This window comes from Drosophila subpulchrella, chromosome 3R (genome assembly GCF_014743375.2).
Source record: "Drosophila subpulchrella strain 33 F10 #4 breed RU33 chromosome 3R, RU_Dsub_v1.1 Primary Assembly, whole genome shotgun sequence".
Classification (NCBI taxonomy): Eukaryota; Metazoa; Arthropoda; class Insecta; order Diptera; family Drosophilidae; genus Drosophila; species Drosophila subpulchrella.
In genome coordinates this window covers 7,669,293-7,684,280 of record NC_050609.1, presented here as the reverse complement: position 1 = coordinate 7,684,280, position 14,988 = coordinate 7,669,293, and the positions used below count along the sequence as shown (strand labels likewise).

Below are 14,988 nucleotides of genomic sequence, written 5' to 3'. Positions count from 1 at the left end.
ACACTTGATATAGCTATATTTTGCAAACTAGATTTGCCAGCACTTATTTGCTTCAGGATTAAAATAAAATCGATAAGTTATCGAGATCTTTCCGGCTGGCAAGCGCGAAATTTGAATTAGAAGTTAAATACGTTTAGTAAATTTTAAAATATAAAAGCAATATATTTTTTAAATACTATAATAAATATAAAAAAATTTTAATTTATTAAGTAGATTTTTCGAATACTCAAACACTCTAAGAACAATTAGAAACTATAACTAAACTTACATTTTATTACAATATTTTGAACTTAAAAATAATAACAAAAATGTTTATAAATTTAAAATCAGAAACAATCGAATATACTCCCTAACACTTGTCCACCTCTAGCAAGCCGTTACGTCACGCCATCAGCTGTTGCTGGACGCAAATTGTTTCTGCCTGCCGGAAAAATGAACTTTCTGAAAAAGGTGAGTTAAATAATAAATAATAAGTAAACGTTTAAATCGTAAACACCCCACTCCCCCTGCAGCTGGTGCCCCAGGTGGCGGCCGAGGTGCAGCAAATCAGCCGGTCGAGCATCCACACCAGCTCCGTGTGCTGTCGCGTGCAATCCGGGCGATACCGCATAACCACAAAGCGAAACAGGCCGCTCACCTACGAGATGGCCAATCCTCCGCATTTCATTGGCCACCGCAAGTCGTGGAACTCGTGGAACACATGTAAGTTGGGAGAGACAATTTATTAAGGATTCATATTCATGGCGCCCTTTTTTTAGCCACGTTGAAGGATGCCCTGCGTCCGTCGCAGACTGCCATCGAAGATGTGTTTATCCGCAAGTTCGTCACCGGCACCTGGCACGCCCTCGTCTGCTCCGAGATCATCATCAAGCGGCAGCACAACACCATCAGGATTGCGGCCCTCATCCGTCAGGCGATCACCCCACGCAAAATGTACTTCCTTATTGGCTACACGGAGGAGCTGCTCTCCTACTGGATGCAGTGCCCCGTGACACTGGAACTGCAGACGGTGGGTGACAGAAAGGACGTGGTCTTCAAATACATTTAGTTGATTTCGCTATTTACATGTCCAATATAAAAATGTTATAGATTTACTTAGTGCGTGTACTCGACCTCGCTGCTGTTGTTTTGCAACGATTTAATGGCCTTGTTCACAATGACGCCGTCGAGATCCTTAACCTGAAGAGGATTTATGATAAGCCAAGGGTTTAATCAGTCAATTTTTGATTCGCCTACCGTTTCTATCAGTCTTTTGAAGTCAGGCAGGGTTTTCTGCTTGAGTATCAGGGACTTAATATCCTTGACTAGTTCGACAAACAGGAATACAACAATTTTGCGGGAGCCGCCACAGACTTTGTCCCAGATCTTGACCAAAACGGTCTCACAGATGACACCGGCAAAGCAGGTAATGTACCAGTTGTCCAGCAGCGTTGAGTTGCCATCAAACAGGCCAATTTCCTCCAGATGGCTAAAGGAAATACAGACAAATCAGTTAAGATACCAGTCCAGTCAGATAGAAACCCACTTGCACAACGACTGATCCTCCCGCTTGAGCATAATCTGCGTCTGCTCCTTCAGCTTGACGCACTCCTTCTTCAGCTCGCGGGTGTACTTGTAGAATCCTTTGGCAATCCAGTAGGTCTCCACGTCGTCGTTGAATATCTGAAGCAGGGTGCGCACTATCTCGATGAAGTGCATGTCGTCCGCCTGGAGACTGGCACTGGAGTTGCCGTGCCACAGTCGATTGGACTCCAGGAGCCACATGGTGTGCATGACCAACTCCTTATCCTTTTGTTCGGCACACCGGAGCACAGTCACGGCCCGCAGCAGATCCTCGTACATTTCGCGCCTCTGGTCGCGTATGTAGGCCGTGGAAGCCTTGTGGAGCGGCAGAATGCCCATTACCAGAGCCCACAGATAGCTCCTATGTATGTTGGGCACCGTGTAGTTCATGCAGAACTGTTTCAACTTGTTCAGGTTGCGGATGTCATCCTGTAGCAGTTTGTTTAGCGACTTCTTCTCCTCGACGCTGTTAATCAGGCATTTCTCGTAGTAGCTGGATCTAAAGTTTCTTTCGTCTGTGTTCATGGTCATTTTTACATTTTTGTAGCGAACAATAGAGGTGGGAGTTTTGTAGACAACCCAAAATCGTTTATATCAGACACCGACGCTACAAATACCCATTCAAAAATTATTTAATTATTAATTTCAAAAATAAAAAAAATAAAGGTATACTACAAACATGTTTAATATATTACATTTTGAAAAGGCAATTAAAAAGACCACATATTAGCTCTTTATTAGAATTTTCGAAATTGATAACGAAGTCGTGATACTCTTCACAAGGGTACAAAAATCGATAACTGGCCAGGGGACCTCATCGATTGTGTCATCGATGGCTGGGCCACCACTAGTACCCACTGGATGCAAAATGTATTTTCTGAAAAGGTAAACATGTGCAAATCGTGGCGAGTAAAGGCAATAATTCGCGAAAACGGTGGCCTGGAAGGCCAGTTGAGAGTCCAGCAGTCACGGATATAGAGAGCCGGACCTTATCCGCCGGATATATCTGCGTGAACACGAGTTCGAGGCTGTTGCTCGCCAGCCACATGAAAATCAATAATTGAATCAGAAAATCAAAACACGGATTCGCCCAGATGCAAGCAGGCCCGCGATAAATTATGCAATTGTTGGAGCCATTAACAACCCCCCTACCCCCTCCCACCGTTCCCGTTCTCGTTTTGGCCCCGTTCGCAGTTGATGTATTCAAATGCAAATGCTGAGCTCGATTCTGGCCGTTGCCGTTGTTGTCTCTACTGCCGTGCATGTGCATGTTGTTGTAATTGGAGCTGGGAATCGCGATGGAGCAGGAAGTCGGCACATGGGACTCGGTGCTGCTGGAGAACCTGTCCGAGGATAGTTTCATAAATAACATCCATCAGCGCTACAAGCGCGATCACATATATGTGAGTCCTACAAGTCCTGTGAAGTGTACACATTCCAATGCATACATTCCCTTTTGCAGACCTACATTGGAACTTCTGTTGTGGCTCTGAACCCATATCATCACATATCCGAGCACTCTCTGGACAATGTCCGCAACTATGGCGACAAGGGCATCTTTCAGCTGCCTCCCCACATGTAAGATTTTCTTACGGGAATACTTAATCTCCAGTTCTTATATTCCTTTTTGTTATTCACCCAGCTATGGCCTCACCAATCTGGCCTACCAGTCGCTCAAGGATCAAAGCGAGGACCAGTGCATTCTCCTCACCGGCGAGAGCGGAGCGGGCAAGACGGAGACCTTCAAAATGATCGTCAACTTTCTGACCCACATACAGGACCGCTCGCACTGCCCCGCCACTCCGAATGTCCTGCGCAAGCAGTCCTCAATCAGCTCGACCAGCGGACTGGTGACGCACGCCCACAGGCGCGCCTCCAGCAGCTGTTCCGGCACTGCCAACTTTATTATATGCAAGAACCGGGCGGAGAACACGCCAGCATCTATTTCACGACGACAGAGTCCTTCGCCAGGACCCTCGCAGCGTTCGCGGACGCGGGCGGAAAGCATCGAGCGCCAGAGTAGACGCCACATGCGCGAGAAGATCGTCGACTTTGACTTCTCGCACCACAAGAGCAGCGAGAACATCAGCAGCCTGCTCGAATCGCATGCCCACCACTTGCATCCGACCAAGTCGTGCTTCAAGCACCAGCAGACCCAAGTCAGCGCCTGCACTGCCATGCCCTCGGCTGCCAAAGGTTCGCCCAAATATGCTGTGCCCTCCATCTACGGCGGATGTCGCCAGTGCGGGCACAGCAAGTGCGTCCGTGCTCAGAGCCTGGAGAAGGAGGAGCGGGATGAGCTGCGAGGCAGCACATGTCGTCTGTCCAACTTAGCCACCGCCCAGCCGACGCATCCGCATCGCGTCAGCTGCTCTAACCTGACGCGTCAACACTCGTCAGAGAGTCAGCCGGAGCGGGAACGAGATCACAGCTCCCTCATGGGGTCCACGCAACGTATATCGCTGTACGATGCACACAAGCTGAGCAAGGTGCTGGGCGATCTGCCTCCCCCGCCGCCAAGCTCCGTTTCGCCCACGCCCTCGGCTAGCTCGTCGCTGCACAGGCGCCACAAGTCGCCCACGCAAAGGATGCGCGAGTGCGTCACCTGTGCGGATGTGTTCCTGGAGGCTATGGGCAATGCCTGCACCCTCAAGAATAACAACTCCAGTCGATATGTGAGTGTAATACACATTTAAATGAGTTCTAGCAGGGTCATTGGATATTAATCTGTACTTAAAAACATTTGTTTATTTTCCTCAATTCTTTTTTTAGGGCAAATTATTTGATATTGAAATCGACTTTAAGGGCGACCCGATGGGAGTGCACATAACCCACTGTAAGTAAAACACTAATCAAAAAGGTGAAAATAATTTTTAAAAAATTGTTTAATTCGTGCTTACTCCTAAGATATGTTGGAAAAGGTTTGCCCTAGTATATTTTCTTAAATTTTATATATTTTTAATAAAATTTTGTTCTGTTCACAGACCCGTATAACGGATACTATCATAGGAGAGCGAAATTTTCACATATTCTACCAGTTACTATTAGGGGCTGACCTCCAGTTGTTAAGTAAGAAAAGCATAGCAAATACCGTTTTCAAATTGTACTTAAAATGTTTGTATCTGGGCAGAATCGCTCAAGCTGTATCGGAATGTGGAAAAGTACGAGCTGCTTCGGAACACAACTGCCATGGAGGAGGACCGCATGAATTTTCATTATACCAAGGTTTGATATTCCCTGAAATATTATTCATATTATCATTAAAACATTGCCAACTTATTCCAGCGATCGTTGGATGTACTGGGCCTTAGCTGCGAAGAGAGTAACTCAATTTTTCGGGTCATCGCAGTGGTGCTTAAGTTGGGTAACTTTATTTTCGTACCTATCACCAACATTGATGGCACCGAGGGTTGTCAGGTGTCTAATGTTTATGGTAAGTTCCAAGTGATTCAACAAGGACACCATTATTATCAGATGACATTTACAGAGGTTCAAGAGACAGCACAGCTTCTCAATATAGAAGCCCAAATTCTAATCAACTGTTTGACCAGAGCGAATAGTTCGAACAGCGCCCAAGAGGATGTGGGTTGCGAAATGGATGCCAGGCAAGCAGCTATCAACCGGAACACGCTTTGTCGCACTCTCTACAGTCGCCTTTTCACATGGCTAGTGAACAAAATTAATGAGTCTCTTAAATCAACACAGCGCGAAAAGAACTTGGCATTGTTAGATTTTTATGGATTCGAAGTGTTGGAGCATAACTCCTTTGAGCAGTTTGCTATTAACTACAGCGCGGAGAAGATCCATCAGGCAAGTTTACAATTAATAACCCTTATATCTTAACACTTTTTATTTAAATTGATTCTTTTTTAGAATTTTGTTTACCACATTCTGCGCTCAGAGCAAGAGCTCTACATCCGCGAGGGATTGGAGTGGTCCCGGATTGACTATTTCGACAACGAGTCAATTTGCGAGCTAATAGACAAGCCCAGCTATGGCATCCTGAGCTTGATTAACGAATCCCATCTAAACAGCAATGAAGCCTTACTTTTGCGAGTTCAGCAATGTTGTGCGGGGCATCCCAACTTTATGACCACCGGCAGCAACTCCATGTCCTTTCAGTAGGTTTCTTACCTTGATCTTAGTCTCACCCTAAATGCAATGTCTTTGCAGGATTCGTCACTTCGCAAGTGTAGTAAACTACTCAATACATCGGTTCCTTGAGAAGAACTCGGACATGCTGCCAAAGTATATCAGCGCTGCCTTCTACCAGAGCAAACTGTCGCTGGTGCAGAGCCTATTCCCCGAGGGGAACCCCCGTCGGCAGGTCACCAAAAAGCCCAGCACGCTTAGCTCGAACATCCGCACCCAACTGCAGACGCTGCTGGCCATCGTAAAGCATCGCCGCTCCCACTATGTGTTCTGCATCAAGCCCAACGAGGGCAAGCAGCCGCACCAGTTCGATATGGCGTTGGTGCAGCACCAGGTCCGCTACATGTCGCTGATGCCGCTGGTCCACCTGTGCCGCACTGGCCACTGCTACCACCTGCTGCACGTCAAGTTCTTTCACCGCTACAAGTTGCTCAACAGCCTCACTTGGCCCCACTTCCACGGCGGTAGTCAGGTGGAGGGCATCGCCCTGATCATCCGCAACCTGCCGCTGCCTTCGGCGGAGTTTACGATCGGCACCAAAAATGTGTTCGTGCGCAGTCCGCGCACCGTATATGAGCTGGAGCAGTTTCGCCGCCTGCGGATTAGCGAGCTGGCCGTGCTTATCCAAAAGATGTTCCGTATGTACCATGCGAGAAAGCGATTCCAGCGCATGCGGCACAGCCAGATGATCATCTCGAGTGCCTGGCGCACGTGGCGGGTAAGCACTTTGCTGGGGAAGTTATTAATTTGCATGATGAGCCTTATTTACTTTTATTTTCTGCATGTTCAGGAGTGCCGATTTGGCATTCCCTTCACTGGTCGTAGACATTTGTGGAGCTTATATCGTGTTGTAAGCATTGCATGATTTATTCTACTTCTTTTGTTAAGAGTTAACTATTTTCTGATTAATAACAAATTGATTTACCTTCAGGCCCGCGAAGAGTATCGGTCCCTGAAGTACAAACGTCAGGTGAAATGGGCTATCGATGTTATAGGTCGTTATTACCGCCAATGGAAGATCAGACAGTTTCTGCTGACTATTCCTCTTCGACTGCCACCCAATACGTTGAGTCCACTATCTACAGAATGGCCAGCGGCGCCTGTTTTCCTCGCAGATGCCTCCCGTCAACTGCGTTCCATTTATCATCGTTGGAAGTGCTATATCTACCGGAACTCCTTTGATCAAACTGCTCGCAATCGAATGCGTGAAAAGGTCACCGCCAGCATAATATTCAAAGATCGGAAAGCCTCCTACGCACGAAGGTAATGTTTGTACTTAATTTGTTGATGGGTAAATACTCATTTATTCTTCTGCAGTGTGGGTCATCCATTTGTGGGCGACTATGTGCGACTGCGACATAATCAGCAGTGGAAGAAGATCTGCGCTGAGACCAATGATCAGTATGTGGTCTTTGCAGACATTATCAACAAAATAGCGCGTTCTAGCGGAAAGGTTAGTTGGGGAATTCATTTTAAAGCGGAATATTGTTAAATATTGTTCCATGATTTCAGTTTGTGCCCATTTTGCTGGTATTGTCCACATCATCGCTTTTGCTGTTGGATCAGCGAACGCTGCAAATTAAGTACAGAGTGCCTGCATCGGAGATTTACCGAATGTCTCTGAGCCCCTACCTAGATGACATTGCTGTGTTTCACGTGAAGGCGGTATAAATTAGTCAATTCAAAAACAAAAACAAATATCAATTTATTGTTTAATTTCCAGTCTGAATTTGGACGGAAGAAGGGAGATTTCGTGTTTCAAACGGGTCATGTTATTGAAATAGTGACCAAAATGTTTCTGGTCATACAAAATGCCACAGGCAAACCGCCGGAGATACACATTAGCACTGAGTAAGGACTACCTTTGACTTGAAGCCTCCAAAACAGCCTTAAATCTGAGTGCTCTAAAGTCATTTTACTATAGACTATTGATGATCACTTCTAACGCCTTTAACATTGCAGATTTGAAGCAAACTTTGGCCAACAGACTGTCATCTTCTCATTTAAATACGGCGGCATGTCGGACTTAGCACAAGGCCCACCCAAGGTCACGCGCAAGGCGAACCGCATGGAGATAATTGTGTGATCAACGACCGAATAGGAATCTAATCGTGGCAGCTCATCGAGTCTGCTGCCATCATCATTGTCGCCTTAGGCAGAACTCGGGTTCGGCGGTCCGTATCCAAAAATTCTCACCAGTCATCATGCAATTGCAATTACCATTGCCCTTTGCTGTGGCTGGAGTCTCTCGACTTTTATATGGTCCCAGGGATCAAAATACAATTTTAGCAATATATTAACACACTCACATCACACACACTCACAATTTAGTTTTGTTCACAAGTGACAATCAGAGTAACCAATTTGTTGTCAGGATTGTGCCAAAAAGCAGGAAACTAGAATTGTACCAAACGAGTAGAAGAGGGAAGAGCGAGCTAATTTTAAACTGCACCGTTTTATTTAACTATACAGCTGTAAAGTTAAAGCGAAAGAAACTAACGAAGTGAACAACTGAATTTACGCATCTAATTTGTCGAACTAGATTTAAGTGTAAGTCATGCACCAAGTCGATTAGCATTGCAACAATAAGTACGTACTGTAAGAAGGCACAGGAAGTGGCGCCGCTCGGACGGATTGGAACAGGAGAAGGAGCGGACGCAGGTGCAGGATAGGCAGTGTGTGGGATTTTACACAAACTATGATATTTCCGTTATAGAAACCAAGGCATTTCTCTTACATTTAAGGTTTCATACACAATAATTAGTGAACTAATGCTAGAGAACAGACATATAAACCTCTTTGTATACCGGAAACACAAATGAACCCCAATATATGCAATTTGCCGCGACTTAGCAAAAAAAGGACAACTTTTCCCATGCAAAAAAAAAAACAAAAAATGTTAAACAACTATTTACAAAGCAGAGAGATGAGTAGTTAAATATTTCAAATAAATAAATATATATATATATATAAATATATGTATACACCATACGAAATTAATAATGAGTATATATAGAAGCGACAACAATATGGAAAAAAAACAGAAGTTTGTTACATGTTGAGAACGAATGTATGTAGTTGTTTATATATAACTTGTTATTGATAGTTCGGACATCTACGTAATTCAAGCTGGAGTTGAGTTTTCCAAGCTCCGGCGATGTCACAGAGCATCTGCGACATCGAGTTCCAAGAGTTTTTATTTGTATTTAAGTTTTAAGCGAATACTTCAAAAGAAAAGCCAAATATGAGTAAATCGAAACCCAACCAGTTGGTAGTTTATAAAACAAAGTTTAGCAATAATAAAACATACACATAGTCAATTGTTTTTACACACACCCAAAAGGGGAGCGATCCCCTTACAACTTGGACTTTGGCTTCTTGAGCATGTCACGCAGAATGCGACGCAGGATCTTGCCACTGGGGTTCTTTGGAATTTCGTCGACGAAGATCACGCCGCCCCTCAGCCGCTTGGCGGGCGAGGCGTTGTCATTGACGAACTGAATCACCTCGCTCTCGGTCAGCTCTACATTCGCCTGTTTCACAACAAAGGCCATCGGCAGCTCGCCAGCCTCCTCGTCCGGCTTGCCAATGACCGCCGCATCCTTGATCTTGTCGTTGGTGAGCAGCAGCGACTCAATCTCGGCGGGCGGCACTTGGAAGCCCTTGTACTTGATCAGCTCCTTAATGCGGTCCACGATGAAGAACTCAAAATCATCGTCGTAGTAGCCAATGTCGCCGGTGTGCAGCCAACCATCCTTGATGGCCGTCTGTGTGGACTTGGTGTCTCCGATGTAGCCCTTCATAATGCCGTCGCCTTTGAAGCACAGCTCGCCTCGCTCATTGGCGCCGAGCAGCTTGCCGGTGTCGGGATCGATCACCTTGGCATAGATTCCCACCTTAAGCACGCCCACACTGCCGGGCTTGCAGAACTCGTCGTTCTGCACCAGCACACTCAGCGTGGACTCGCTGAGACCGTAGCCCTGTCGGATGAACGGCACTCCAATGCGCTCCTTGATCTGATCCTCGGTCTCGCGGCTCAGCGGTGCTGCTCCACACAGCAGAACCATTAGCGAGGACAGATCGTACTTGTCCACGATGGGGTGCTTGGCCAGGAAGACCATCAGTGGCGGCACCATGAAGGCCATCATCACGCGATACTTTTCGATGGCCGAGAGGAAGAGGTTCTCCTCGAACTTGGGCAGATACACCAGGCGGGCTCCGCGGCAGGCGGTGGTGATGAGCGTCAGGCAGCCAAAGGCGTGGAACCAGGGAATGACGGTGAGCAGAGTGACTTCCTCCATGGGAATGACGGTAGGCTGGCTGTTAGAGAGGAGGAATTAATATAATGCTTTGGTAACTGGCCCATCAACCTTACATTTGCGAGTCGAGCGTGGCCAGAAGATTCATCTGGGTCAGCTGTACACCCTTTGGGAGTCCGGTGGTTCCCGAAGAGCACACAATCAGAGAGACGTCCTCGTTCTTATTGGCTGCCGGTCCCAAAAACTCCGGCTGTGTCTTGAACTTGTCGTTGTCCATCAGCTCCTTGAAATCGTAGACGTTGTTGAAATTCTTGGAACCTCCGTTGAAGGCGATGATGCCCTTGACGAACTTATTCTTGCTGGCCGCCTTGGCCACACGATCAATGGTGATCTTGGAAGCGAATATGATCTTTGGCTTGGACAAGTTAATGGCATGGTCCACCTCGCGGTCCGAGTAGGTCACGTTGAGAGGAGCCACAGTGGCGCCGACTGCAAAGCCGGCGAACATGGCTATGGCAAAATTCACGCTGTTTTCGCTGGACAAGCCGACGACGTCGTTCTGCTTGACTCCCAGTTTCTGGAGGATGTAGGCCAGCCGGACAATGGACTTGTGCATGAAACTGGCCGTGTACTCCACTCCATTGACGGCATCCACCAGCACCGTTTGGTCGCCAAAGCTCTTGTACTTGTCCAGCACATATTGTCCCAAGGATCTGTAGTTCTGGGCCTCTTGTTCCGTCACAGGACCTCCGTAAACAATATTTCCGGGCAGCAGGGTCGAAGACATTTTGTGCCTGCAAAGAGGTGGAAATAAGATATTTAGGGTTTTGCATTTTATAAAAGGCTATTAACGCTAGATAAGGGATACTATACGCTTTAAATCTACACAAAACTATTCCAATATATGTAGGTCTTTGGGGAGTAGTCGGTTTTCTCGCGGAAAAATGTGAAAGAAAATTAGTATTGGGGTTGAAGTTAAAGCAACCCTTGAAACGTGCACTCTAATTGCCACACTTTGAACCCCCGGGCTATCTTATCGTATTGGGTCCGTAGATCTTTTACCAAACTAAACTTGCCATCGATGTTAACACTGTTCCGTGCTATCTGAGATAATGGATTATAGAAAATCTGCATGTTTGCCAGTCCAGGTTCCAAAGGTCGTAGTTCGCAGCGATTCAGGTGACTCTTCCCGCTCCCCGGAGCATTTGCATTTTCGTATTCGAGTAAACATTGATAAAACCGTGTAATGCTTATGGTTTACACCGCTAATTTATTCAATATCATTAAGGTATTCCCGTGGATCCACTTACTTTTGGTAGATTACGATGCGAGCGGGAGCGGCTTCGGTGCGAAACTAACCGTTCGTTCGTCGGATGGCTAGGCGGAATATGTCACGAACGATTAGATTAACGTATTTGATAAGTCCGGTGGTTCAAGTGCGCAGGCGCGTGCAGTGGCTGTGTTTTTTTTCATTCAAAGTAAACGAAAAGTGCAACGGAAAATGGGTCAGAGGGTGGTGGGTGAAGAATTCGCGGAGAAAACATCAGTCAGCTGTTCCAAATCTTCATTCGATAAATGCTCATCGAACTGTCAACACTCTGTCAGCTGACGGTCTGGCAACGCCGTGTGTTTATTTTTATTTATGTGCGGTACACTGAGGGTCATAGGGTACATTGTTTTGAAAGGTTTAAGTTAGGTAAATAAAAATTGTAGACAAATGTATTAAATGATTTCTTGATAGAGAATACTCCTTAAATATATACTTGATACACTTTTTCTATTTACAAATGTAACATTTCCTAATTGAGCTCCCATTAATATAAACTAATTCTAACATAAAGCTCATTAGGTCTAATAATAACAATCGTAAATATGTATTTTAGTGATCTGAAGCACGTTTCATTATGGAGGTGTAGCGCATTCGCCAGTCGCTTCCGATCGAGTCGCTGTCGATCTGATTCACGGATTCCTAACACGCATCGGCATTGGAATGGAGTAAAAGCGCAAATATATGAAATATGCCCGCGACTAGTGTTTAGTTCTGGATATTCTTGGGCGTGGAACAGAGGTCCGTAACATTGCCGCAGAGCTACCTCAAGATAAAGGTAATCAGCGCGGTATTTTCGGTCGTACGGGTTTAATGTTTAATATCACGTTGATAGGTGCCATTAATTTGGGGTGACGACGCCCTTTCAACAGCGAAACCATGTCAGCGTCCATAACCAAGAAGTTCTATAAGTTGGACATAAACCGGACGGAATGGGAGATACCGGAGATATATCAGGACCTACAGCCCGTTGGATCGGGAGCCTACGGACAAGTTTCGAAAGCACTGGTTCGCGGCACCACCATGCATGTGGCCATCAAAAAGCTGGCCAGGCCCTTCCAGTCTGCCGTGCACGCCAAGAGGACGTATCGGGAGCTCCGACTTCTCAAGCATATGGATCATGAGAATGTGATTGGCCTGCTGGACATATTCCATCCACATCCGGCGAACGCTTCGCTGGAGAACTTTCAACAGGTGTACCTGGTTACCCACTTAATGGACGCGGATCTGAACAACATTATACGGATGCAGCACTTGTCCGACGACCACGTACAGTTTTTGGTCTACCAGATACTGCGGGGATTGAAGTACATCCACAGCGCCGGAGTGATCCATCGCGATCTGAAGCCCTCGAACATTGCCGTCAACGAGGACTGCGAGCTGCGTATTCTGGACTTCGGTTTGGCGCGTCCCACGGAGAACGAGATGACGGGCTACGTGGCCACGAGATGGTATCGCGCCCCTGAGATCATGCTCAATTGGATGCACTACAACCAGACGGTGGACATATGGTCTGTGGGATGCATTATGGCAGAACTTATCAACAGGCGCACCTTGTTTCCGGGGACCGATCACATCCATCAGCTGAACTTGATCATGGAAATGCTGGGCACGCCACCCGCCGACTTTATGAAGAAGATCTCCTCGGAGAGCGCTCGCTCCTACATCCAATCACTGCCGCCCATGAAGAGACGCAGCTTCAAGAAGGTGTTTGAAAACGCCAATCCGCTGGCCATTGATCTGCTGGAGAAGATGCTGGAGCTGGATGCCGATAAGCGGATAACGGCCGAGGAGGCCCTGGCCCATCCGTATCTGGAGAAGTATGCGGAGCCCAGCGACGAGCAGACCTCGCCGCCATACGATCACAGCTTCGAGGATATGGATCTGCCGGTGGACAAGTGGAAGGAGTTGATCTACAAGGAGGTCACCAACTTTAGGCCCCCGCCGTCGTTTGCTCAGGTTCTCAAGGATGTCAAGTGAAAACCAAGCGACCCATCACGGACTTAAAGTATTAAACAGGGCAGTTTATTTTTTATAGCGACTTATTTTTACCTAGAACCTTGTTCAAACGATGCCTTTTGTACTCAAATGTAGCTATTCCTAGGGCTGACTAATATTTTTGTTTTCTACGGTGTTTTACCAATTTGTTATGGCTTGCCACTAATATTGTACTGTATAGTTTACAATAAATGCGTTTTTAAAAATGTTGCACAAATTGAGTTCATTGATTCACTTGTTATATTTCGTATTAAACAAATCAATTTATCTCTGTCTATATTTTCCGGTCATAAAGAGAACTGAATCACCTTGTTACTGATTAGATTCTGAGAACACTTTGATAAAAAATGGTTTTTAAGGGGGTAAATTGATAATTGAGACCTTAGTATGCTTTCTAGTGTCGAACCCTGAAGATATTTTTTGAAGAATTTAATTGGAATGGCGGGATTCGCGAGAGTGGAAGTAAACCAAAGCGTTTGGGAATTCCCAGACGTATACGAGATGGTTAGACCCCTTGGAATGGGGTCCTTTGGCCAAGTGGCCAGGGTAAGGCTACGTGGCGGCCATATTGAGGATGTGGCGATGAAAAAGCTGGTGAGGCCTTTCGAGAGAGAGGAGGATGCCAAGGGCGCCTATCGGGAGCTTCGCCTTCTAAAGCACATGAACCACCGGAATGTTGTCAGCCTGCTGCAAGTCTTCCATCCGCCCCCGCAGATGGGCGATTTTCAGAATGTTTATTTTGTGACTCAACTAATGGACGAGGACCTTCACAGATTTGCACGCTCAAGCAGGATCACCGAGTACCAGATTAGATCTATCCTTTACCAAATACTGCGAGGTCTGAAGTACATCCACAGTGCCGGTGTCATTCATCGCGATTTGAAGCCCTGTAATATCGCGGTTAATCAAAATATTGAAGTGCGAATTCTCGACTTCGGCTTGGCGCGTTTGTCCAGCAACATTATGACGGACCTTGTGGGAACCCTGTGGTATCGGGCCCCCGAACTGCTCTTCCTCCGGGATAACTACACAAATCGCATCGATATGTGGTCTGTCGGTTGCATCCTGGCCGAACTCATCTCGGGTCATACCCTCTTTCCTGGTGACCACTATTTCAATCAACTTGTGCGCCTGCTTGAGATAATGGGCTCGCCGTCGGAGGAGTTCACCAGGGGTATCAGAAATGAAAAATCTCGTAATTACTTGGAAAGGTATCCCTATCGTGAAAAAAATGACTTCTATCAAATGTTTCCAAATGCCAATCCACTAGCTGTGGATTTAATGGAGAAAATGCTCGAAATGGTTCCCGAAAAACGTATAACAGCTGATGAGGCAATGCACCATCCGTTCCTTAAGGACTTCATTGAGCCACACCATCGTGACGAGGACATTGCACCAGCCTATGATCAAAACTTTGAAAACGTGGTACTCTCTGTAAACTGCTGGAAGGAACTCCTTTCCCATGAAATTGACTTATTTCAACCGCCCCCATTTTATGCCGAGGCTTTGCGGATGTCTTATGAGCAGCAGCAGCAATAAACTTAATTCATATTATATACATATGTAGGTAAAGATATGTGTACAAGTTACTGCTTTTAATACGGAACAAATAAAACACATTTTCATAAGTTTTGTATTATATCATATAATTTATATGTTAACAAATCGATATTTGGATTCAATAAAAAG

At 46.1% G+C, this 14,988-nt stretch overlaps 6 protein-coding genes across 8 annotated transcripts; 4 read left to right on the top strand and 2 right to left on the bottom strand.

The window, feature by feature from the left end:
- The first annotated feature begins 338 nt into the window (after nucleotides 1-338).
- LOC119563379 (28S ribosomal protein S24, mitochondrial) lies at nucleotides 339-1,094 on the top strand. Its single transcript, XM_037876730.1, has 3 exons — nucleotides 339-450; nucleotides 513-702; nucleotides 759-1,094. Exons 1-3 carry the CDS (start codon nucleotides 433-435, stop codon nucleotides 1,046-1,048), a joined length of 498 nt encoding a protein of 165 aa, XP_037732658.1. The 5' UTR covers nucleotides 339-432; the 3' UTR covers nucleotides 1,049-1,094.
- On the bottom strand, nucleotides 704-2,126 carry LOC119563378 (TBC1 domain family member 7). Its single transcript, XM_037876729.1, has 4 exons — nucleotides 1,526-2,126; nucleotides 1,237-1,468; nucleotides 1,096-1,179; nucleotides 704-1,032 (listed from the first exon to the last, which is right to left on the bottom strand). The coding sequence occupies exons 1-3, from the start codon at nucleotides 2,092-2,094 to the stop codon at nucleotides 1,096-1,098; spliced, it is 885 nt and encodes a 294-aa protein (XP_037732657.1). The 5' UTR covers nucleotides 2,095-2,126; the 3' UTR covers nucleotides 704-1,032.
- A 282-nt stretch (nucleotides 2,127-2,408) lies between these two features.
- LOC119563442 (unconventional myosin-Ia) lies at nucleotides 2,409-8,612 on the top strand. Of its 3 annotated transcripts, XM_037876837.1 has the most exons (17): nucleotides 2,409-2,966; nucleotides 3,026-3,141; nucleotides 3,206-4,238; nucleotides 4,336-4,399; nucleotides 4,471-4,484; nucleotides 4,548-4,632; nucleotides 4,694-4,788; nucleotides 4,849-4,996; nucleotides 5,051-5,373; nucleotides 5,437-5,684; nucleotides 5,737-6,433; nucleotides 6,506-6,565; nucleotides 6,647-6,978; nucleotides 7,033-7,168; nucleotides 7,228-7,380; nucleotides 7,439-7,566; nucleotides 7,678-8,612. In XM_037876837.1, exons 1-17 carry the CDS (start codon nucleotides 2,862-2,864, stop codon nucleotides 7,799-7,801), a joined length of 3,861 nt encoding a protein of 1,286 aa, XP_037732765.1. In that variant the 5' UTR covers nucleotides 2,409-2,861; the 3' UTR covers nucleotides 7,802-8,612. The 3 variants fall into 3 exon arrangements, 2 of the variants coding, with proteins under 2 accessions (XP_037732765.1, XP_037732773.1); XM_037876845.1 differs by lacking the exon at nucleotides 6,506-6,565; XR_005222127.1 differs by lacking the exons at nucleotides 4,471-4,484; nucleotides 5,051-5,373; nucleotides 5,437-5,684; ... (5 more) ...; nucleotides 7,439-7,566; nucleotides 7,678-8,612 and having other exon boundaries at nucleotides 4,849-4,892.
- Nucleotides 8,613-8,958: 346 nt separating this feature from the next.
- LOC119563455 (4-coumarate--CoA ligase 1) lies at nucleotides 8,959-11,483 on the bottom strand. Its single transcript, XM_037876862.1, has 3 exons — nucleotides 11,285-11,483; nucleotides 10,091-10,768; nucleotides 8,959-10,035 (listed from the first exon to the last, which is right to left on the bottom strand). The coding sequence occupies exons 2-3, from the start codon at nucleotides 10,759-10,761 to the stop codon at nucleotides 9,072-9,074; spliced, it is 1,635 nt and encodes a 544-aa protein (XP_037732790.1). The 5' UTR covers nucleotides 10,762-10,768; nucleotides 11,285-11,483; the 3' UTR covers nucleotides 8,959-9,071.
- A 432-nt stretch (nucleotides 11,484-11,915) lies between these two features.
- Nucleotides 11,916-13,520, top strand: LOC119563462 (mitogen-activated protein kinase p38a). The gene is made up of 2 exons (XM_037876874.1): nucleotides 11,916-12,079; nucleotides 12,137-13,520. The coding sequence occupies exon 2, from the start codon at nucleotides 12,181-12,183 to the stop codon at nucleotides 13,279-13,281; it is 1,101 nt and encodes a 366-aa protein (XP_037732802.1). The 5' UTR covers nucleotides 11,916-12,079; nucleotides 12,137-12,180; the 3' UTR covers nucleotides 13,282-13,520.
- A 184-nt stretch (nucleotides 13,521-13,704) lies between these two features.
- Nucleotides 13,705-14,918, top strand: LOC119560269 (putative mitogen-activated protein kinase 14C). Its single transcript, XM_037873639.1, has one exon. The coding sequence runs from the start codon at nucleotides 13,738-13,740 to the stop codon at nucleotides 14,836-14,838; it is 1,101 nt and encodes a 366-aa protein (XP_037729567.1). The 5' UTR covers nucleotides 13,705-13,737; the 3' UTR covers nucleotides 14,839-14,918.
- Nucleotides 14,919-14,988: the final 70 nt, after the last annotated feature.

What these genes read in the sequence shown, in the direction of transcription:
- LOC119563379 (XM_037876730.1), top strand. An exon ending in GTGGAACTCGTGGAACACAT is followed by an intron (nt 703 to 758) that starts GTAAGTTGGGAG and finishes CCCTTTTTTTAG; the next exon opens with CCACGTTGAAGGATGCCCTG.
- LOC119563462 (XM_037876874.1), top strand. Translation starts at nt 12,181, where the DNA reads ATGTCAGCGTCCATAACCAAGAAGTTCTATAAGTTGGACATAAACCGG.
- LOC119560269 (XM_037873639.1), top strand. Translation starts at nt 13,738, where the DNA reads ATGGCGGGATTCGCGAGAGTGGAAGTAAACCAAAGCGTTTGGGAATTC.
- LOC119563378 (XM_037876729.1), bottom strand. Translation starts at nt 2,094, where the DNA reads ATGACCATGAACACAGACGAAAGAAACTTTAGATCCAGCTACTACGAG. An exon ending in GAGGATCAGTCGTTGTGCAA is followed by an intron (nt 1,469 to 1,525) that starts GTGGGTTTCTAT and finishes TATTTCCTTTAG; the next exon opens with CCATCTGGAGGAAATTGGCC. An exon ending in TCAAAAGACTGATAGAAACG is followed by an intron (nt 1,180 to 1,236) that starts GTAGGCGAATCA and finishes AATCCTCTTCAG; the next exon opens with GTTAAGGATCTCGACGGCGT.
- LOC119563455 (XM_037876862.1), bottom strand. Translation starts at nt 10,761, where the DNA reads ATGTCTTCGACCCTGCTGCCCGGAAATATTGTTTACGGAGGTCCTGTG. An exon ending in GCCACGCTCGACTCGCAAAT is followed by an intron (nt 10,036 to 10,090) that starts GTAAGGTTGATG and finishes CCTCTCTAACAG; the next exon opens with CCAGCCTACCGTCATTCCCA.
- LOC119563442 (XM_037876837.1), top strand. Translation starts at nt 2,862, where the DNA reads ATGGAGCAGGAAGTCGGCACATGGGACTCGGTGCTGCTGGAGAACCTG. An exon ending in AGCAACTCCATGTCCTTTCA is followed by an intron (nt 5,685 to 5,736) that starts GTAGGTTTCTTA and finishes ATGTCTTTGCAG; the next exon opens with GATTCGTCACTTCGCAAGTG. An exon ending in TGTGGAGCTTATATCGTGTT is followed by an intron (nt 6,566 to 6,646) that starts GTAAGCATTGCA and finishes ATTTACCTTCAG; the next exon opens with GCCCGCGAAGAGTATCGGTC.